At 49.2% G+C, this 23,377-nt stretch overlaps 1 protein-coding gene and 1 long non-coding RNA gene across 2 annotated transcripts in view; one reads left to right on the plus strand and one right to left on the minus strand.

The window, feature by feature from the left end:
• The first annotated feature begins 202 nt into the window (after positions 1 to 202).
• The window catches only part of KCNJ5 (potassium inwardly rectifying channel subfamily J member 5), a 28,852-nt gene continuing 5,677 nt past the window's right edge, over positions 203 to 23,377 (plus strand). The window contains exons 1-2 of the mRNA XM_035265060.3: positions 203 to 480; positions 19,888 to 20,834. Coding sequence (XP_035120951.1) covers positions 19,898 to 20,834 — 937 coding nt within the window. The 5' untranslated portion in view covers positions 203 to 480; positions 19,888 to 19,897. The remainder of the gene's footprint in view (positions 481 to 19,887; positions 20,835 to 23,377) is intronic.
• Positions 6,607 to 13,267, minus strand: KCNJ5-AS1 (KCNJ5 antisense RNA 1). Its single transcript, XR_008475111.2, has 3 exons — positions 13,163 to 13,267; positions 11,917 to 12,176; positions 6,607 to 11,471 (listed from the first exon to the last, which is right to left on the minus strand). It is a non-coding gene; the product is annotated as a KCNJ5 antisense RNA 1 (long non-coding RNA).

Raw genomic sequence — 23,377 nt, forward strand, 5'->3', positions numbered from 1 at the left:
CCTCCCTCCCAGTCCTACCGAGCTGACGGCGTCCCGGATCACATGGAGCCCCCGCCACACCCCAGCCCGCCCCCCGCCGCCAATGCCGGTGGCCCTTCCAGTCGCGTTACTACCCAGAGATTCAACCATACCAGGAACGGAGGGAAAGAGGAGGGGAGAGGGAGGAGGGGACACACACACACACACACACACACACACACACACACACACACGGGGGGAAAGAGAGAGAGAGACTGCCTCCAGCTCCTCTCGCTGGAGCAAGGGAGTGACCCAAGGGGCCGCAAGTGAAGGGGCAGGATGGCTTAGGCACCTCTACCCAAAGGACCCCACGACAGGGAGAGGTTCCAGCTACAGCACCTTCGTGGGATCATGGCAGGGGCTGGGGAGTCGCCCCGAAACCTCTGAGAGCCCCCTGCACTGCCGCTAAGGGACACCCCAGAAGTTAGCCTCAGTGGGACTCGGCAGCTCTGATCTCAACAAGTAAGTTGTCTTTTTTTCCTCCTCCATTTCTCCCCCGGCTCGCGGGTTCTGGCGGGCAGGACGATACCCTCAGGCGTCCATCTCCGGGGCAGCAGGCTTTCACAGGGAACCTGCTAGATTGTGAGCCAGGGGGGATAAGGAAAAGCTTAGGGCAGGTCTCAAGTTTAGACAGGAAATTGGAGATCTCCGTGGCTGCAGGATGCCCTGGGCGTGGGGAGCCCAGCCATAAACACCTCCACTTCTGACTCTAGACCAGGGCTACCTGGGGGCACCCCAGCTCAGCGCAGCAGTGGTCCCAGCAGTGGTGTGAGAGGCAAGGACAGTGACCAGGAGGTGGGGGTGGGGTGGGGAGGACTTTATTCATTTGGTAGGACTCTACCTTCAAATGGGATCAGGGCAGCCAGGGTGGGGACCGTGGCCCCTCAGCCTTAGATCCACTGTCTAATCTTGCTCTCTCTTTTAAGTGTGGCCAAATTGGAAACACAGCCTTGTGATTTCTGCTCCCCTCGCTGCCCAAGTCACTTCCTGCATACCTCCCTATCTCTTTTTAAAGAGCTTTCAAATGGTTCGGAAAGGCCAGAGGTGAAGGCTTCAAGGACAGATGATAGGGAACAGGGAAGGGCGACCTTGTCATTGCTCCCCTTCTGTTCAAGTCAGTGCTTCTCCCTACAGAGATGTTGCCCTCTAGTTTTATCTGTGCCTTCCCTCAGACAGGGCTCCCCCGGGGCTGTGGAGGGCCTCAGGTCCAGTCCCCAAAGTTCTAGGGCTGCCCAGAATGTGCGAGCAAGGCCAGCCCAGAACCTGTTCCAGAATTCTTTTCAAACACCAGAAGAAGATCAACAGGAACGTGCCAAGTACTTGACTCTGTTTCAATCCTTTTAACAAGAGGAGATTATCACCTTCCTTCTACAGGTGAAATATTGCAGCCCAGAGAGGCTGTGCCACTTGCCTGAGGTGCACAGCTCATAAAGGGGTATTCTTTCCTAGCTCCGACTCCAAAACGTGCCTCGTTTTCGTCATAAGCCACGCTTTATAGGGCTTTCTGGTTCCCAAAGCACTTTTCCATGTGAGAAAAAGGCTAATATTTATGAAACCAAGGTGCTGAGCTAGATACGTTCATGAGCTCATCTTGACACCAATCCTGTGGGCAGAGCTTGTGTCTTCTGTTTCGTAGATGAGTAAGGGTGATAGAACTCCAAGCACTACGTGGCAGCAGCACTGTTATTTCCAAAGCTCTTGTCCTCTGGCTTTAAATCCAGGGTCTTTCCGCTAACAAAAGCTAATTCTGAAAGCTGCTCTGGTCTTCCCACACCCCTGCTTTTCCTCAAAGCCAGGTGTAAGTCGCACCAGCTGGCTGAATGAGGCCCTCAGGCTTCCTGGAATCTGAGGAATGAACAGAGCAGAGCGAAAGATGTGGGAGTTAGAGGCCATGCTGGACTCTGGCGTGAAGAGCTTGGTCGGCGTGGCTGGCATTTTAAACTATCTATGGAGCCAACCTGAGATGGCACCATTCTGCCTAGAGGCATAAGGCCTTCAGGGGGAGGCCTGGGGCACAGGGTATGTGCCTCTTGGAAGAGCAGCAGAAGGGCCACCATTGAAAGAAAGGAAACATCACATAGAGCACTTGCCAGCTCAGGGGGCTGAGGTAAGAGGCTTACTTGAGCCCAGGAGTTCAAGACCAATCGGGACAACATAGCAAGACCCCATCTCAAAAAAAAAAAAAAAGGAGGGATGGAGAATTTGCCTACACATTCCACAAAGCACAAGGATTGTCCCCAGAGCAGTGTTCCAGCCCTGCTACCTAGCTCTCCAACAGAAAGGGAACCAGCCATTCAAGCATGGCTGTTTTCTGGCCTCTCCAAAAGCTGCTGTAAATTGCTGGCATTACTCACAGGCAGGATTTTTTATTTAAGTAGCCTGCCTGCACTCAGCAGAAATGAATGTGCTCCATCCAGTGAGTAGTTGAGCTGAAGGAGGAGCCAAGGGTGAGGAGGCTCAGAGAGGAGCTGGGCCACATTTACTCTGCCCAGGGCTGTCCCCAGAGCTTAGTTACCTTCTCTGGGTTGAAGTCGGATCTTAGTGGGATTCCCCATCGTGGCTTCCCCGGAGTCTGCTGGCTCGTCCTGAGCAGTGCAAAGCTCTTCATTTGTGGGTCCAGCAGAGACATGCGTAAGGCTCTGTCACAACATTCCCCTGCCTCGCTGCCTCTGGTGCAAAGCGAGATCCCTCTGGGGCTTTCTGCAAGCTCCTGACTGGGTTTCTTGTCCAGGAATTCAAGAGATCCTGAAGGCTGCTCTAGTCATCTGTGATGCAGTAAACTCCCCAGGAGGGAAGAAACGACTAGAGTACCCATTCTCCAGTTCCCACTTGCCCTTCAAATGACCTGATTCTTCTCTCTGCTGTGGGCGAAGCCACAAATGGGCGTGCTGTGCTTTCGTGTACTTGAAAACTGCATCCACTTTGCATTTTTAAAACTTGTTCAGCAACCATTTGTTTGATCAATTATCATGTGTCAGCAATAATTAATTTTTGAAAACCTTGGAATGTGGTCATTGGGGCAGGGTTATGCTTTTTGTTTAGGTGAATGTTAGCAAAAACTTGCATTTTCTGAGCCAATACTTATTGACTATTTAGGCTGGAGGTGGAAAGATGGTGGAGAGAAAGCAGGGGTCAGGGAATCCATCAGGTAGTTCAAAGAGGCCATTTTTGGATGAAAATGTTCACCGTGTGAGGGCCACAGACAGGTCACTGAGAGCTGGCCGTGTTGCCAAGAGCGAATCCATCATCAGATAACTGTTAAGATAGTTGTCAGCCAGGGAGGAATTAAAAAAAAAAAAGCAGAAGAATGGGAGTTCCCATACAAAGGATTGTAGTGAGCCATTTGAATAATAGCTGAGTGCATTTCTCAAGAAGACTTGTAGAGTGGCTTTCTCTGGAATTGTTTTAGAACAGAGTGGACAGCTTCCCTTTCTGACATTCTACCAGTCAGGGCTGCTGTGAGCGGCTGCCTCTGAAGCCCCTGCTGGGCAGCAGCTTATCTAGTTCCTCCTACCTTGACATTCTGATAAGGGAGCTATTCTAGTCAGCAGGGCCCAGGATGGCTGGAACCCTTGCCAAGAGCCGTGCTAAGTTACATAGCAGAGCCAAAGCTTTAACGTGTGACCCTGGAGATCCTGGCTAGTGCTTAAATGTTAACTTCCATTATCATTCGGGACCAGAGCAGCCTGAGGGCAAAGGTCACAGATCTTCTGACCAGTTGGCAGGTGGCAACAGCACTTCCTGGTCACCAGGGATCAATCAATGGGGTGGTCAGATAACATGGGGGAAAGGAAAGGGTGAGGGAGACATGGAGGGGCAGGGGAGGGAAGGAGAGAGCAAGTTTGGAGTCTCATTCTCATCCCCTGTGGCTTGGTGTTTCGGCCTGGGTGTGCCACCCACCCTGCATGTTTTCTCAGACTTCAGGCACCCCACTGTACAAGCAGGGAGGTCCAATGCCATCATCCTACATTATTTCCTGCTGTTCAGAAAGAAAAATGGGAGTGGGGTTTGGTGCAAGAACCAAGAGGACCTCAGATGCTTCCTGGGGCCAAACCTGTGTCTCCCCCTCAGAGTGTGCCCCCCACTTTCCCAACCCCAGGGATGACTGCACTGCTTAGCACTTGATGCCTGGAGCCCTGAGCAGTGGGAGGTGCTGCTAACGCTCCAGCAAGGGGGCTGTCCAGCAGCATCTGCAGAAGCCACGGGCGCCAGGCCCCAGCAACCAGCCCCCGGACGTCTCAGCATAAAGGCTTCCCCGGCCAAGTCAGGTTGCTTTGTGAAGTGTCCTTCACCAGATGAACTCTCTCAAAAATATGTAGGGAGCTCCTACCACAGGTCAGGACTTGTGTAGGCACCTGAGCTAGAAGGTGGGATCTTACACATCAGGCCTGCCCTTCCTCCGAGCTCTCAGACCACTGCCAGGGGACAGCAAAGCTGCCCAGAGAGATTCCAGCATCGGTGCTGCGAATTCATAGGGAGAGGCACAGGGGACTGCAGGGGTGAAGGCAGGCTGCCCTGGGGGGCAGGGAAGCCTTCTAAGGGGGCTTGAGAAACAGGTTTGCTGGTGACCCAGAGCCTGTCCCCAGCCCTGACCACCTTTCCTTGGTCTCTTTCAATCTCCCCTGACTCCTCCTGAACATGCATGCTCTGGTGCTCGGGCACATTTTATTTCCTTTCTCTTCTTCTCCCTGTCTCTCTTTCTTGGTTTGTTTCCCCTCCATTTCTGTCTTTTTTTCCCACTCATCCTCTTCATCATAAGCACATTTATGCTTCTTTCACTCAACCTCTTTATCTACTACAGTCATTCTTTATTTTTTCATTAAACGTTTTGATTTTGAGCTCGTGATAGATTCACATGCAGTTTCGGAAATAATGAACAGAGATCTGCCATTCCCTTCATCCAGTTTCTCTCAGTGGTAACATCTTGCAAAACTGTAGTACACCACCAAAACAAAAACAAATATCTAACTGGTAAGAAAACAACGTTTCCATCGCCACGGAGATCTCTTCTGTGGCCCTTTTATAGCCACGCCCACTTCCCCCCCACCCAACCCTTTTCGTAACCTCTGGCAACTGTGTGTCATCTCAGGAATGTGTGTGTCTGTGTGTGTCATCTCAAGAATGTTATGTAAGTAGAATTATACAGTATGCAATATGTCATCTTTTGGGATTGGCTTTTTTCACTCAACAAAATTCTCCTGGAGATTCATTCAGGGGCATGCATATGTGCTTGTTGGGTGTGTGTGTGGAAAGGGGTGTGGTTTTTTATTGCTGAGTATTGGGAATGTGCCGTAGTGGGAATGTACCACTGCTTGTTAAACCATTCACTCCCTGAAAGGCATCTGGGATGTTTTCACTTGGGGCTATCATAAATAAAGTTGCGATAAACATTTGTGGACTGGTTCTTATGTGAGCACAGGTTTTCATGTCTCTGGGATAAATGCCCAGAAGTGTAATTGATGGGTCATCTGGTAGTTGTACGTTTCGTTTTTTTCTTTTTCAAAGAACTGTCAAGCCATTTTCCATTGTGACTATGCCAATTCCTTTTTAATTTTTGTTTAACTTTTTTTTAATTGCATTTTACGTTTTGGGGTATATCGATGACTATGCCATTTTATACTCTCACCAACAGTGTATCAGTGACCCAGTTTCTCTGCATCTTTGCCAATGTTTGGTGTTGTCACTATTGAATCTTATTTTAGCCATTCTAGTGCTACCTTTTATTTTGCATTTCCCTGCTTACTAATGCTGTTGACCTTTTTCTTTCTTTCTTTCTTTTTTGGAGACAGAGTCTTGCTCTGTCGCCCAGGCTGCAGTGCAGTGGTATGATCTTAGCTCATTGCAATCTCCATCTGAGTTCAAGAGATTCTCTGGCCTCAGCCTCCCAAGTAACTGGGACTACAGGTGTGCGTAGTCCACCATGCCTGGCCAATTTTTGTATTTTTAGTAGCGACAAGGTTTTAACATGTTTGTCAAGCTGGTCTCGAACTCCTAACTTCAGGTGATCTGCCGGCCTCAGCCTCCCAAAGTGCTGGCATTACAGGCGTGAGCCCCCACACATGGCCTGTTGATCATCTTTTCATGTGCTGATTTGGCCTCCACATAAGCTCTTGGCAAAATGTCTTCTCATGCCTTTTGCTCATTTTCTAATTGGATTGGCTTTTGTTGTTGCTTCTGTCGAGTTTCGAGGATTTTTAAAGATATATTCTAGATCCCAGTCCTTTATTAGATATGTAATTTGCAAATATTTTCTCCTAATTTGTAATTTTTGCCTTTTCATTTTAACAGTCTTTTTCAGAGCAAGTGTTTTTAAGTTTGATGGAGGTTTAATTGATTAGTTTTTCTTCTTATGGATTGTGCTTTTTTTGTCAAGTCCAAGAACTCTTTGCCTGCCCTAGATCTTGAAATTGTCTTCCATGCTTTTTTCTAAAAAGTTTTACTGTTTTATGTTTAAGTTCATGATCCATTTTGAATTAACTTTGGTATAAAGTCTGAGACTTAGGTTAAGGTTCTTTTTTTGCCTAAAAATGTGCAATTGCTCCAGCACCATTTGTCTTAAAAACTGCCTTTCCTCCACTGAATTCCTTTTGCACTTTTGTCAAAAATAAGTTGGGCATATTCGCAAAGGTCTATTTTTGGGTTCTCTGCTCTGCTCTGTCGATCTATGTGTCCATCCTTCTGCCAATACCATAGAGTCTGGATCACCGCAGCTATGTAATGAGTCTTGAACTTATGTAGACTGACTCCTTCCACTTTATTCTTTTTCCCAAATTGTTTTATCTATTCTAGTTGCTTTGCTCTTTCACATTTTAGAATAATTTTATCTATCTCTACAAAAAAATCTTGTGAGATTTTGATGGAAACTGCACTGAATCTGTATATGAATTCGGAGAGAATCGACATTTTTACAATATTGAGTCTTCCTGTCCATGGATACAGTATGTTTCTCCACTGATTTGCTATTCTTCAGTTTCTTTCTTTGGCATTCTGTAATTGTCAGCCGTTCTTTTGCTCCACCATGAACTAATTGTGTGGCCTTGGACATTAGACTTTCAGGCCTTCAGTTCTCTTTCTGTAAAATGCATCTAATAACACCTACCTTGAAATGCCATGGGAAAGGTCAAATAAGACAGTGCATGAGCAGTGCCCCATGGAAGGCATCAAGACACAGTTCCCTTCATCTGGGTCTCTCGTCTGTTCTTTCTTTCCTCCTCCTCAACTTCCATTCTGGTGCCCACATCCAATTACACTTCTCTTCACTTCATCTTTCCTTGTCATCCTTTGCTTTTTTTAAAATTCTTCTTTCATTCTCAACTCCTTACTCTAATTTTCCTCTTTCTTTCTTTCTGAGACAGAGTCTTGCTCTGTCGCTCAGGCTGGAGTACAGTGGCACAATCTCAGCTCACTGCCAACCTCTGCCACCTGAGTTTAATCGATTCTCATGCCTCAGCCTCCCGAGTAGCTGTGACTACAGGTGTGCACCACCACACCCGGCTAATTTTTTTGTATTTTTAGTAGAGACGGGGTTTCATCGGGTTGGCCAGCCTGTTCTCCAACTCCTGACCTCAGATGATTCACCTGCCTCGGCCTCCCAGTGTGTTGAGATTACAGGCATGGGCCACTGTGCCAGGCCTTTCCTATTTCTTTCACTTTGTTATTCTCTATTTCTCCCTGGATTTTTCTGTTTCATTTCTTCTCCCATGATATTTTTCTCTCTCTTTTTTCTTGGATCATTTAAGCATTCCATTTTTGTGGAGTTGCTCAGACATTGAGTGTGACTCAAGGGCCACTCAGCCTGTGTTCAAATCCAGACCAACCACTTACTAGACTCAGAGCAATTGACTCACACTCCTGTGCCTCAGTTTTCTCATCTATAAAATGGGAAGAACAGTATCAGACCTTTTCTGAAATGATTAAATGAGTTTATGCATGTAAAGCACTTGGAATAAAATTGGGTATATGGTACAGCCCTCGTACATAGCTATAATTATCGGGATTATACCTGTTATGTCCAGTTTCCCTGGCTCTTTCTCACTGGTTCATTTACCTTCCCTCACCGTCTCATTTTTTCACTTCTATATGAAGATATTCAAATTCACATTATCTTGCTTTCAGGCTGTCTTCTCTGCGCATCTTCTCCTACCTCATATTCCCTAATCATCACTAACAAATTGGCACCAGCCCAGGAAATCTGTCCCTTGGGCTGTAGAGAGGAAACAAGTGGTTTTTCATTTTGATTTAATTATTAATCTCCTTTATTATTTAATGTGGAATACATACAGTGTAGGGTTACAATGCAGAACATGGATTATCACTGTGCCGCTCACTTTCAAAGAGATGGCAGGCTTAAAAAGGAAAAGTACCAGACAGACAAAAACAAATGTGGGGAAAAAGCAAAATTAATTAATTTGATTTCCGTGTCCTTTTTATGGGCATGATTTTTCATACATCTTCTGTGGGATCCAGGAGGGTGCGTGTGGATTTTGCAAGTAAGCCACAGCTCGGTATTAACGAGAAGAGGTATAAGGAAGGGCGAGTGATTCACAGTGGCTCACCAGGCAAGACAGAAAAATACTTTCCCAAGCTGGCAGGTGGGGAAGTTCAGTCACAAGCTCACAGGCCTGCCCCATAGGTTCACTGTTCAATAATGGGCTTCATCTGTGATGCTAAGTTACTTGAAAGGCACTCACCTGACACTAAGCCTTTCAAATCCATATTCCATACCTTGAATCAGGCCTAATATCTACCCTTTTAAACATTTCTGAATATATTTAGACTCACTTAGATATGGTAGACATGGGGATATTTTAAATACCATCAGAATGGTCTTTTTGTTTCTGTATTTTCTCCAAAGAATTGAACTCCCCAAGCAAAACGCCAGACCTGCCTGCTCTCCCTTCAGACTAGAATTCTGTCTTCCTTTAAAAATCCTGACATGAAACACCATTTAATCCTTCCCTCTCTGCCTTTTTGTGTTTATGGTGACCTCTCAGTATTTTGGTTTTTTTAATGACAAAGGAGCCATGGAATTAGTCCACAGCACTTCCAGGGTACATGTTTCTCCCTAGATATCAGGAAATAATGCATGAGGCTTTATTACATCCTTAGAGTTGTGGTGGGGAATCCTCCATGGATGGAGTCTAAATGAGCAGCCGATTCTCCCCCACCGGTCTGGATTACCCGAGGCTCTGCAGGCTCCAAACGCACCTTCTGTTGCCCCATTTGGCACCGCGACGGCCCCTCTTTGCTGTGCAGCCAGAAGTCAGGGTCACCTGGCAGACCTATTGCTAAGTCTTTCAATGTTTATGTTACATAAACTTCACAGTCGGTGTTTCTGCGTCTACAATGCCAGAATCCTGGGAGTGAGTTAACCCGAATTTGTGTGCCCTCTGGCAAGCCCAACTATCCAACTATTAACGGGGACTAAAGTGATGGGACTCTTATGAGCCAACACGGTAGTTGAAAGAGCCCAATAGACATGTAAGCTGCCATTATTATTCCATGATAATAAACCCACATACTAGGAAGACCAGGATTATTTCAGACCTCATATCTGCTCTTAACCTACACCAATCCAGTCCAGGGGGGCCAAGTACCTAACGCCAGTATTTGGTAGGGTAGAATTTTTCTTGATAAAATGGCAGACATGTCATGAACATTAGGATTCCATGAATATTTCTATTTTGTATATAGGAAGGAGACGCAAGGTGGGAACCTATAAAGGAACATGTGATGTGGAGCAGAGGATGTGGCCAGGGGAGTCAGGGTTATGATTCAGAACCAAGGTCGCTGGACTCCAATGGGTGCGCAGTAGAAGGGAGGGAAAGTTTGTGTTCTGAAGTCAGGCCGCTCTCAGTTCAAACCCAGGTTCTGCTGCTTGCAAGCCATGTGGTCTGAAGCAAGTTCCCGCCCTGCTCTAAATCTCAGTCTCCTGATCTGAATAATGGACACATTACACTTATTCCACAGTGTTGCTGAGCTGACAAAGTGCATTAACACACGTAAGGCATCTGGTTCAGAGTAGCACATGTGCGCGCGCGCGCACGCGCGCACACACACACACACACACACACACACTTCACTTCCAGAGCTATTCTGCAAAGAAAAACCAAAAGGCAGTACAAGCTGCTGCAGGCAAAGAATTGATGTGTTGAAGACAAAAGCAGAAGAGTGCAAAGGCCATGGAGAATGTGGCACAGATGGGAAAGATGCTCCTAAAGAGCTTGTCCTGGTCAGGGTGTCTCCAAGCAAAACAGGGACAACTGAGTGACTCTGGGAGCAACATCAGTCCTGCATCCTTGTCTCCACCTTGACTTTGTTCTCAACAATAATCTCACCCATGCGGTGAGCTCCCCTTTGAGGGACAGAGGCAGCCCAGGAGACACAGGATGCGCTGAGAGAGGGAGACCTGGGCGCCAGGGACAGCTCCCCAGGGACGGTTGGTCTGAGCAAGGCCGATGCAGCGGAGCCCCTCACCCACCTGAGATGCCTCATCTGCCTTCCCAGCAGCTCCCTTCTGCAGAGCCCTTAGCAGCTTGGCAATCAGAGAACATTGTGTGCAGGGACAGCTCCATGGGGATGAAGTGTCCCATCTGACACAGACTGTTCCGAGATCCATGCTGTCCCCGGCTCTGCCATTTCACTGAAAGCCCCTCATCCTGCTCCTGACACTCAGTCCCCATGCACAGCCACCAGAGACTCTAGCCACTCTGGAGAGTAGAGGAGCCCTTTCTGGGGTATTCTGCTTAAAGCAGAGGTGAGGGAGCTGTGGATGCCAGAGCCCTTGGGAGCCTGTGACAGCCAGGAGAATCCTGGGTATAAAAATCAGCATCTGCGGTCTCATTCCACTCTTTTCACACAGCTCTCCAGTCCTTTCCATGATGCCTTGAAAAGGAATCAGCATCCATTATATCGGCGCCAGGAACCAGCTCAGGAGGCCACCTGACCCCCTTCCTGTCCCTCCAGCCCTCCTCTGGAAGGACTCACAGTGCTTGCAGTCAGAAATCTCTCCCCATTGAGAACCATATCTACTGCTGGTGAACTGGAGGATTATTGCTATTGCCCAAGATGTTGTTCTCTGCAGCAGGTTGGCACAGGGTGCCAGTTACGGAGGAGAAGGCAGCGAGGAACCCCACACTTGTAGAAATGGGGATGTCATAGCAGCCATCCGCATGGTGGAGGGGGCTGGGGAGCCCAAGGCTGTGGGCAAGGAGACAGGGCTAGTTAGGGCCATGGGAACCAGACTGGTGGGCACTGAGGGAGCAACCCAAGCTGCCCTCTCTACTCTCACAGGCCTTGCAAATTGACTTCTCCTCCTCCTGCCACACCTCCTGCCTGCATCGTCCTGAGGACTGACAGGCACGGTTTGTGGCAGACCTGTTAGTGCAAACAGGAAGGCTGTGAGGAGAATGGAGGGACACTCCCACAATTCCCAACCCCACTCTCAGCCCAACTCACAATGCAGCCCAACCTGTCCATGGAAGGAAAAGGCCTCTCCGACTCCCTAGCCCAGAAATACAAACAAACTGGCAGCTGGCAGACTGACTCTGACCCACGCATACATTTGCTATGGCTTGCTCCCTTTTTCAAAAATTGTTGAATTAGTGGTCAACACGGAAAAAAAGAAATTTAATATTCAAAAGTTTCATTTCTGGCTTTTCTGGGAAAAGAACAGGGAGGATCTTGCAGTGCCTGTGCCACATCGTAGCATGGCAACAATGAACTAGAGCTGAGTGGCGTCTGCCACCGTCCCCACCACCCTCTGCTGGGTCCTCCAAACCCAGGGCAAGTTTTGGTGGCATTCATCATGGGTTTGCATATTTGCTCTTCCTAGAATAAAGAGGATGTAATATTTTAAATGTTTCTCTATATCAAAATATGAAAATGAGGGTCTAAGACATCCCATTTGAATAAAAATAGGAGAAAGTCTACTAACTGCACATGAGTAAAAAGGATGTAGAGTGTGTCTGCGTTAGAAGAATCCAATCCAGCAGCTGCACTCCCTGAGCCCCGACAACCACAGCCCTGGGTGTAGATGGCAGAGCTCAGCACAGACCCACAGGTTCTGGTTACTGTGGCATGGGCATGCACATCCTGCCCATCTGAGACATCCCAGAGTGAGGCAGTGTTACCCTCACTCCTGGCAGAGGCAGGCCTGCCTTAGATGAAGGAGAATCCAGTAAAGGGATGTTAAGAGTGAAGTCAGTGGCTGCTAGTTAGCAGTATTGTCCTTACTGGGGGCCGCCATACAAGTTGACTTTCAGAGAGTGATGGGGCACTCTTAGTGACGACGCAAGAACAAGTGTTACTTAAAACGCATGGACACCTTATGTCCTTGGAGCAGTCAAGGACCTTTGGGGGCAAGTATTGTGGTTAGAAAAAGTTGAGGAGCAGCTGTTAGATGAATAGGCTGCACACTGGAGGGGAGCAGGAGGGAGAAAGAAAACAGCCCTGGTTGGCAGGGAGTCACCCGAGCCACTGAGGAGCCTGTGCCCAGCGAGAGGCACAGCAAGAAATCATGAATTCCTTTCAGGTTGCAGATCAGGCTTGTAGATCTGGCTTCATTCAGGGCCAGTTTTCTCAGGGCCTGATACCCCCAGGGGCTCAGAACAACATGGTCACCCGGAGGGCTCCTGAGGCACAACCGCCCAGGTGGCGGTGGTGGTGGCTGCAGTTAGAGCCTTCCGCATCAGACAAAACCTAGTCCGCTGCTTAGTTACTTACTGTGTGGCCTGGAGCAAGCTACTAAAGTCGCTCTGCTTTTGTGGCCTGTAAAATGAGGTGACTAAAATGGACTTCATAGACCTGTGTGAGGATCAAATGATAAAATGCATAAAAAACACTCAGCACAAAGATGGCATATAACAGGCATTCCATGCCTGAGCTGTTAGGACTGTCTGCTCCCCTGTTCTCATGCCCACAAGGCTCTGCTACCTCACCCTGCTCACTGGCACCTTCCTCAACCCGGCCTTCCTGACCCTTCCTCACCTGCCCCAGACAAGCCAAATTAAGAACTGCACCTTGGCCTCTCTCTCACTCTCTATTGCACGGACTGTTTTGCCTGTATACTCCCCATAGTACTAGAAGCTCCTTGTGGACAGAGAATGCATCAAGGGTCCTCAATCTCATTGCCTGTTAGAGTCACCTGGGCCAGGTTCTGGACTAGGCATCAGCACGCTGTCCAGCTCCCAGCTGATGGCAGTGAGGTCGTGCTACTCAGCTGTGCACTGAGGACCAGCCGCATCCACATCACTGCGGCTCCTTAGCAAAACCGTGGACTCCAGAAATTGCAGACCCAGAGGATCAGAATCTGCATTTTAGGTAGATCCCCAGGAATGGAAAGCGCAGGAATGCCAGTGAACTGTGAGTCGACTTCCTTCTACCCCCAGAGCCCAACATAATTCAAACGCCCAGTGGGTGTTCAGTGGGGGTTCACTGATTGACTAATTGACTGAGTGAGTGAAGCCCTGTGTCAATTTCCACTGGGATTTCACACCTACTCCCTCATGTGCTATGAAACAAACAGGCTCAAAAAGTAGACCCATAAAACATTCAGGAATTCAAAAATAGATGCAGACCTAAGGTGATAGAACAAATAGTGGCAAAATGGTGAGGTTTTTAAATGAAATACCTGATGGATTTTTAAAGATTTATTACCACTGGGTTCTGTGCCATTAAACCTCCAAGCACACTAGAATAGAGTTTTGCTTTGTTTTAAGGTTGGTAATTTTGAAAAGGTGGGAAACCAGCATGGCCCCTGGGAGGAATCTGCCCACCGGTCTGGTTTGGGCACAGTCTCTGGGCCTCTGGCCTGCCCCTCCTCCAGGAAGAGAGATCCACTTGCTGGGAGTCCCCCGCCCTGCCAATCCCCTCACCACCCCGGTTCCCTGGGGACAGGGCCTCTGTCTCCCCTCTTCAGGCCCTTCCCCCCCCATCCTCCTACCCTGCATCCCCCAGCCCCGCCTTCCCCGCAGCCGAAGAGCTGCAGCTAACTAGGGGGTCAAACCCAGGCATCAGGCAGCTTATCCAGCCCCACTGGGAGCTTCGTCCCCTGCAGAGTGAGGGGTGTCCCCTGTGTCACACTCCCAGGCCAGGCTAGAGGTTGCAGCGCTCGGGGTCCCTTGCCCCAGCCTCCCTCCGCCTCTCTCCCAGGCTCTCCTCTCCTGTCGTAGCCCCCCTCCCCCGTCGCAGCCTCCTCCCGGTCGCTCCCAGGCTCCGGCCCGGAGATCTCGGAGTGGCGGGAGGGGTGCACTGGCGAAGTGAGAAGCGGGCCTCTGCAGGACCAGGGATGAAGGAGCAAGGGAAACGCCTGGGACCTGGACCTTAGGCGTGGGAGGGAGGAAAGGGAAAGTTCTCAGAAAATTCTTCAGGCACTGCTTCTGGGGGCGGGGGCGGCGAGGAAAGGGGCACGGGTTCCCAATCCCACAGACGCTGCAGCCGTGGAGCAGGGCCTCTAGGCACGCCCTCATCTAGAGCAGCTGCTGCGGAATCCGGAGAGCCTGCAGCACTCGCTGTGCGATTCCGGGCGAGGTTTTTAAGCTCTCTCCCGTTTTCCCCTGTTGTAAACTGAAGATGATGCCTCTCTCTTGGGAGTGGAAGCCCGATGCTGACACACAGTAGGCAGCACTTGGGACCTGTCAGTTCGCCTTCCTTCTCCAGTTGTTGGAAGCACTCCTGCCCCTCTCTCGCCACCCCTCCAGCCCCGCCCCCAGGTGGAAAATACTAGGCCAGGCGCTGTAACCACACCTTTCATTTCATCTTCGCAGCAGCTCTTTTTGGTGAGTACTGTTGCCCCCATTTTGTAAATAAAGCAAGGGATGCTTAGAGAAGTAACTTTTCCAAATGTGCCTCAGCTCCAGGCATAATAGGAACCTAGGTCATCTGATGCCAGCGTCAGCTTTCCTAACTGTTCATAATACGGCTTCCCTTTCTGTACTAAATTTTCTATTTCTGCCATAACAGATGACCACAGACGTAATGGCTGGAAACGGCACCCATTTATCAGCTCACAGTTCTGTAGCCCAGAAGTCCAGGCATGATGTGACTGTGTTCTCTGCTCTTTTCTCCCAAGGCCAAAGCCAGGGTGTCAGTGAGGCCAGTATTTTCATGTGGAACTCAGCCTCCTTCAAGCTCCCGTGGTTCTGGCAGAATTCAGGTCTCTGTGGTCATGGGACTGAGGTCCTCACTTTTCTGCTGGCTGTCAGCTGGAGGCTACTCTTAGATCTCAAGGAATGTCACCCGCATTCCTCGCCGTGTGGCCCCCTCCATCTTTAAAGCCAGCAAAGGAGAACCTCCCTCTGACTGATTCCTCTAATAATTTGAATCGCCTACTTCAGGAAAAGCCCAGTCCTTTCTAACAGCGTGTGATTGGGTCAAGCTCACCCAGATGAACTTCCTTTCTTAAAGTCCGCTCTGCCGTATGACATGCCCCAATCATGGTAGTGAGGATTTCCTGGGGTTCCTCAGGGAGTATGTAGCAAGGGCAGGAATCACGAGACTGTCTTGGAATTCCACCTACTTGCAAATGCCTTCTCTGTCCCCAACGTGTATTCTGGTGTACATTCAAGTGCAACACCTTGAATGCTCCCTGCAAACCCCAGCGGGCCTTGAGGGGATTGGGGCAGCCTATTTATCAACCTGCTTGGAGCACTTTCCTATTAGTACAGTCATATATATTTTCATAGAAGAGTACAACTATCTCCATGTGAGACGTGAGCACGTCCTCTTACTCCATTCCTCTTACTCCAATTTTATCCTGTGTTTCAAAGCTCAGGGAATGTACGTTTTGATCCAGCATGTATGAGAGAGAAAGTAGAAGTTGATATGGACGTTTGTGACCACAAATAGGGAGACTGGGTCTGAGAATAGACTTCCAGCCCAGTGGTCTCTCCAGGAAGCCCTGCTGACCCCCAAGTGAGGCTCCTACCAAGTTGCTGTGGCCCCGACCCCTGACATTCTAGACCATGTCATGACACAGAGTTTTCCTCCCTGTGGGTGGGTGATGTTTGAAATTCTTAATCCAGAGGTCTATCTAAATGGATGTCGGAGTCACTAATGCATCATCTGAAATACAACTTCCTTTGATTTTTGCCTCTTTTGAGTCTTCCTCTACTTGTGTTTTCCTATCAAAGGAATTAAACCTGTCTGCTGGACTTGAAGCTCTGTCTTTTCCAAAAGCTTTCGTTATGTCTCAGCACAGCTTCCCACTCACAGACCCAGGAGAGGATGAAGAGCAGTAAAAGGCTTGATGAGGCTTAATAGGATTTGCTCAAGTCAGTGCCTTTCCCTGGTCCTGCAGAGAGTAGCTAGGAGACAGCTTCCCTGGGTCAGCCACAGCATTCCTCCCTGTCTTTCTTCTACAGACAGTTCTGCAAAAACCCTAGCTTCGAAGAGGCAATGCTAAAATATCGACTATGGGAGGGCTGGCTCTGCATTTATCTTCTTCAGTGCTTTATGTCCAGCTCCTAGCACAGGGGCTTGGTTATAGTAGTTCCTCAGTTAATGTGTGCTGAATGAGTGCATAATTAATAGAACGGATCTTGAAAATCTGATTAAATAACGTCATCTCCATTGTCCCTGAAAATCTTTTTGACGTGATAGGCACATGGCACTGAAGGCCAGGGCTTCGAGGATGGTGATTTTACTTGCCCTTAAAAGAAATCTGAACAGCAGGGGCTCCATGCCACTCAGCTCAATGTTTGCCCTGCAAATTGCACACTGGCCCTTTAGCTACTTGTCTTAGATATTCTCTACCTCTCTTTCTTCATCTTTAAAAGGGGGTTAACAGGATATTGCATTACATTTCAATTTGAGGAGCGATTATGAACACATGGTCATCTATACTTATGCTTGTATTATGTATTTTTTCCATGAGTCCCTACAATTGGCTCCCAGGGCTGGAGAGGCAGAGAATATCATCTGGGATTTATAGCGGAGTAAACTGAGGCAAAGAAAGTTAAGATCGTTTTTTCTTTGGACCACAAAACAGGTTTGTTGGACACTGAGTTCGAATCCAAATGTTACTCTGGGTTGAGCAAGGAATGACGTCTGCCAATGATGCCCGCACACAGGAATGCGTCCCAATGTCACATCAAAAGTAAACTACCTTTCCTATCTCCTGGACGAAAAAGTGTTCATATCTGGGCTGAAGTGTCCTAGAAAACATTTTCCCATTTCTAGTAGAGCACAAAGCCTTCGCTTACAAGAATGTATGCAAGTATGTTTAAAAATAAAGAAGGAAACAGTGCAGAAAATCAGCAGCAAGCTGTTTTCCCCAAAGAGCTGAGCACAGGAGGATGTGAGTTCCCATGTGCCCCAGCTGATGACTCATTCTGTGGGCACTGTGCCTGCTCTGCCCAACCTCAGTGGCCTGGGGAGTCCGCAGCAGCAGCATCCCCATTGGAACCCTATCTCGGTTCCAGCAGCTGGAATGTCCAGAATACACAGAGCCTTGGGACAGCACATTTCTCACCATCTCTGAGCATCTGTGGTCGGGTTTTCAGGATGAAGTCTCCTACTTAAGGCAGAGCAAATTCCTGCTTGGGATTTTGCAAAGAAGCCCCAAGCCTTTTCCTCCTTGTCTCATTTATCTTTGTTAACTGCCACATGAAGGAGCAGGTAACAGGTGGCCCTATGCAGAATGGGAAATGGCCAATGGACATCTGGGACAAATAGCCCTTCAGATGACCCTTCCATATGATGTTTTAAAGGTTACCTTGAAATTGCTACAACCACCCAGGCAGCACAGGACAAGGCCCACCAGGGTCCCCTGACTTCCCAGGACATGTGGAATCTACCTTGGTTTGCCATTGAGGAAGCTGGTTCAGTGGTTGACAGACCTTTTACCAGGTTGTTCTATGCGGACATAGCTTCCTGGTACGGTGTTCTGCCTGGCAGAACCTGCAGCTGGAGTCACCCCCAGAATGGTGGCAGGGGAATGCCTGCAAGGGACTCCTCAAACCCTGCAGAAATGGGGTCAGTTGAGAAGGCACTAAACGCCAAAGCACGTATTAGGGGAATTTACATGGGGAGTGCTGCAGCGGTCCTAATGACTCCTGCATGTCATGAGGTCCTCATGACTCCTGCAGAGCCAAAGAGAGGCTCTGCTTAGCAATGTCTGCAACAAGGGCTCTGGGTTATGGAGTGATTCGGCCTAAGGTCAGACTAATTCCTATATGTTTTGTAACATATTTGATCTTTCAGTTTTCAGGTAACAACCTAAGCGGGGTTTCAGTGCCTGGGAATGTTTCCAGGGCTCAGGCCTGCAGGGAAAGACATGAAACTGGCCAGGTGACAGAGCAGTCTTGGCATCTGGTGTCTCTCAGGACAGATATGTAAGGTGGGGATTCCTGGGGGAGCCCATACCTGGGAAGGAGGGTCCCTGTGAATTCAAGGAAAGCTGGCTTATAAAGAGGAAGAAGGGCTGATGGATAGTATCCCTAAGGTGACGTTTCCCACAGCCAGAAGCTCATAGAACTTTCTGGAGGGAGCAGATCATCAGCCTAAGCATGAGCATCGGTATCTGATGGCCATTGTGTGGTGAGTGCTGTGGGTCGGCCCTCAAGCTGCAGCCAGATAAACCTAAATCCAAAACCTCACTTGGCCACATGCTACATGAGCTTCATTCTTCTCTTCTGAAAAAATGAAGGGATAATAATAGTATTTATCAAATCATATTGTGAGGATTAAATCAGCTAATGAATAAAAATTTCCTGGTGCAGTGCCTGGCTTATGAGTGCCCAGAAATGTGGTCTGTTATTGTTAATTAAAGAAGTCTTTTCTAACTGCATGAGAGTCTCAAAGCGTGTTAAATGGGTTTTGAGTGAAACATCAGACACCTGTAGTGCAATGTCTGGGTTTCTCCTGGAAGCGTGGCAGGTACCCCCAAAACATGTTGTGCCCTTTGAAGAGCCTTGGGGGCATTCACATCTTGTCCATTTCAATTTCTTAAAGGACAGAGAATAACAAAATCACATTTTCTAATGGTGGGCCTACATAGCAATTTGTCATTTTAACAAGTGCTCAGAGGGCCTCAGACTTCATACTCAGATGACAGGAGAAACCAATTGACAAATCAGACACATGCGCTTTTTCCTTTCTGTCTGCTGCTAAAAGACCTCAAGATAAATAGAGTCAGCAAGAAATGCAAGAAACAGCACAGGCTTGGGCCAGATGAGCAGGAATCCAGATATCAGCTCTGCCTGATATTTGGTGGCCTGGGTGTCACTTAACGTCTTTGGAACCCTGTTTTCTTACTTATCCATCCAACTATTTAATAAGTACTTTTAAAATACATATACGTGCCAGGCTATGTTCTAAGTGCTTGAAATATCAGAGAACAAAACAAACACAGATGTATGCCCCTGTGGAGCTTACGTTCTGTGGGTGGGAGAGAGACTATTAGAATTAAGCCTGATCCATAAGCAAACAATATAGTGTTTATGTAATGGGGATTCCAATATCTAATGCAAGTGAGTTGCTGCGGCGATAATAAGATGACATGTAATGCATGGGACATAGTAGGTAGGCATTTAATAAACTGTTGTGATTATTCTTTTTAAAATTGCTCCCAAAGTTATCATATCCTTTAAATACTTAATGTGTAGTTTGCACCTAGGTATTGTTCATTTATTCATTCGACAAACAGCAATTGAGCATCTACTATGTTCTAGACTCTGTCCTAGCCACCAGAGATAAAAAAAGAACCCTATAAGAGAGTGCAGCCCCTGCCTTTGAGGATTTCACACTCTGACCCCTGGATAGCAGAGGAGAAGCCAGGGAGAGCCCCTGGGGTGGGGGCCATCTTCCATCTTGGATTCTAGTGAATCAGAACGGCCCAGTTCACTGATGGTGTCTTTTTTTAACTCAAAGCATCCCAGCTATGGCTGGCGATTCCAGGAATGCCATGAACAAGGGCATGGAGATTGGAGTTACTGCCTGGGACCCCAAGAAAATTCCCAAACAGGCCCGCGATTACGTCCCCATTGCCACAGACCGCACGCGCCTGCTGGCCGAGGGCAAGAAGCCACGCCAGCGCTACATGGAGAAGAGCGGCAAGTGCAACGTGCACCACGGCAACGTCCAGGAGACCTACCGGTACCTGAGCGACCTTTTCACTACCCTGGTGGACCTCAAGTGGCGCTTCAACCTGCTTGTCTTCACCATGGTTTACACTGTCACCTGGCTGTTCTTCGGCTTCATTTGGTGGCTCATTGCTTATATCCGGGGTGACCTGGACCATGTTGGCGACCGAGAGTGGATTCCTTGTGTTGAAAACCTCAGTGGCTTCGTGTCTGCTTTCCTGTTCTCCATTGAGACCGAAACGACCATTGGGTACGGCTTCCGAGTCATCACAGAGAAGTGTCCAGAGGGGATCATACTCCTGTTGGTCCAGGCCATCCTGGGCTCCATCGTCAATGCCTTCATGGTGGGGTGCATGTTTGTCAAGATCAGCCAGCCCAAGAAGAGAGCGGAGACCCTCATGTTTTCCAACAACGCGGTCATTTCCATGCGGGACGAGAAGCTGTGCCTCATGTTCCGGGTGGGCGACCTCCGCAACTCCCACATCGTAGAGGCCTCCATCCGCGCCAAGCTCATCAAGTCCCGGCAGACCAAAGAGGGGGAGTTCATCCCCCTGAACCAGACCGACATCAACGTGGGCTTCGACACAGGCGACGACCGCCTCTTCCTGGTGTCTCCCCTCATCATCTCTCACGAGATCAATGAGAAGAGCCCTTTCTGGGAGATGTCTCAGGCTCAGCTGCATCAGGAGGAGTTCGAAGTCGTGGTCATTCTAGAAGGGATGGTGGAAGCCACAGGTAAGATGCTTTGTTCTCCTCAGCCACAGATGGTCCTACCCACACTTCTGACTTAGCTACTGTGACTCCAGAAGATGCAGGCCTGTGCCTGAGCGTCCTGGGGTGGCACAGGCAGCAGATTCAATCCCTAAAGTGTTAGCTACTCAAGATAGCTAATGCTGACAGGACCTTCCCAATTTCAGGCACTGTCCTAAACCATAAACATCTATTATCTGGCTGAATGTCCTCCCACACCCTAGGATAGTTTTTATTAAGGTACAGATAAAGAAACAGGGACACAGACAGGCTAAATTATTTACCCAAGAGCAAGCACTTTCAAGTGAGAATCAGGGTGGAAATCAAGGCAGGGGACCTCAGAGCCAGCGCTTGGTTCCAACAGGCCAAATTGCCCCTTCTCGGAACAGTTGTTGTACCCAGAAAACTCGCTGATCAGATGGGTAATCTGGTCTCCTGATAATCATGAAGCAAAACAAAAGCGACCTGGTTTCTTTATAGTACACTTCTTGCTGTCTTTACACACTGAGTCTCATCACTGGGAAAGGAGGGGATGCAGAGTTTCCTAAACTAATAAGGATTCTCCCCAGTCCTTTACTTGGAGAGACCTTTGCTGCAGGGGAGGGGCTCTTCAGGCTGGGCCCTCTCTGGAGCAGCCAGCCCTCAACGTTCTTACAGGAGGTTGGCGTAGTGAACCCAGAGCAGGCAAGGCTCCTTTCTCACACCTCCCCCAAAAAAACAGTGCCTCCATGCTAAGGCATCAACATCCACGTATGCCCAAGAAAATGCCCTCTTTGTGACCAGCATAGCACCTCCCTGCTCAGCTCCTGACTCAACAGTAGCTGGTAGCCAAGGACCGCCCCCCCATTCCTCAGCCACTCGGCCATGGTAGACCTCTGTGAGGTGGCTCTAGGGAGCCCAAGGCCTGGGGGCACCTGACCTCTGGCTGAGTACCCCAGTCCCCACCCCACCCAACATCCTGCTTATTTCATTTCTGTCTCTTGCCTTCTCTCTCTCTCTCTCTCCCTCTCTCTCTCTCTCTCTCTCTCTCTCTCTCTCTCCCCCGCCAAGTACAATGAGAAACTGGTCAGGCCCTAAGATGAGTTCTAGAACTCAGTCACGCTCAGATGGTGCTTGCCTATTTTTCTAATTCTTGCAAACAAAGATGTAGGGCTGGCTTCAGGCTAATTTTACAGATGTGGAAGCTGAACTTCAAAAGCATTGTGTAGACAGTGAGTGTTCATACTTAGCTCTTCCACGTATAAATCTGGAGATTCTCTCACCATTCTGGCCCCCTTAAATATTAGGGTCCTGTCAGAAAGATGGCCAAGCACACCTTGCAGCCACCAGGAAGCTGGCTGCCGGGCAGCGGACTCAGACCCAGCCCCCACAAGTCTTCCCATTTTGAAGTCGGTGGAAGCGGGAGAGAGTAGTGACAAGCTCCAGGGACTGGTGGCAGAGGGGGCTGCTCGGCCATCTGCTGGGGGCTGGAGCCTGGCAGGCAGCATATGGTGGCAGGCAGGCAGCCCCTAGGGCTGGGGACAGTCAGGACACCGGAGGCTTTCCCCTGCAGAGCTAGGGGCTGGCAGATCACCCTGTCCTTGGCTCCAGGGTCAGAATCAGGACACAGGCTGTATTTCAGCAGAAGAGCTCCACTCTGAAGCCACAAGAAAAGGATTGGGTGAGAGTCAAGCAGACAAATTATACCATTCCTGACCACTCTCCAAGGCTGCCCTCACGCCCCAGCCACACAGCAGGGAGAGCGCCCACAGGCTCATAGTAGAGGCAGCCGGTGCTATCTGCCCCGCTGGACCCCCAACCATACCTCCCTCAAAGTCAGGGGCCCACAGTCCATTGTCCTCATGGTTTGGCCTCCTCCCCTCTCACAACCTGAGCTGGCTTGCTCTGTCCCAGAAACCGTAGGGGAGACCTGGGGAGATAGGGCAGGAGAGCCCGTACACATCTGTCCTGGATGTGGATGGCTTGGTTGTCAGGCATATGCAGCCAGGTGTGGGCTGGGAGTCCATGCCTTGGCTTGAGTAGCACAGGTCTGCCGTATCCCTCCTGAGCAAGCTGCTTACCTTGTCAGCAAAGTGAAGAAAATCAATCTCCTCGGGCAGCTGGGAGGATTCAAGGTGAAAAGGAGCACCCTGTGCTGAGCACTATACCTGCCACCTGGAGAATCCTTTCCAAATGCACTGAGAAATGACAGGGACACAGCAGGATCTCTAGCTACAGGACAGCCACTGCCATACCCCACGAGTAGCAGGGGGAGCCCAAAGGGCCAAGGTCCTGCCCATGCCTTTCCCAAGGCCCTTGGAGCCTGCAGACATCTGGCATGGTCTAGGCTGCTTTGGGCCTCTCTGCCAAGATTGTGGGGGCAACAAGGGTGAGGACTGAAGGGAGAGGCCCAGGCAGGCATCCCCAAGAGCAGAGAGCAGGCTGTGAGCCCATCTGTGTGGGTGCGCTGGGGCTGAGAAGCAGCCTTGGACCTGGGTCTGGTTTGTATGATCCCCCCGAGAAAGCCCAAAGTGGGAGGTGGAGATGGG

The sequence above is a fragment of the Callithrix jacchus genome, chromosome 10 (genome assembly GCF_049354715.1).
Source record: "Callithrix jacchus isolate 240 chromosome 10, calJac240_pri, whole genome shotgun sequence".
Classification (NCBI taxonomy): Eukaryota; Metazoa; Chordata; class Mammalia; order Primates; family Cebidae; genus Callithrix; species Callithrix jacchus.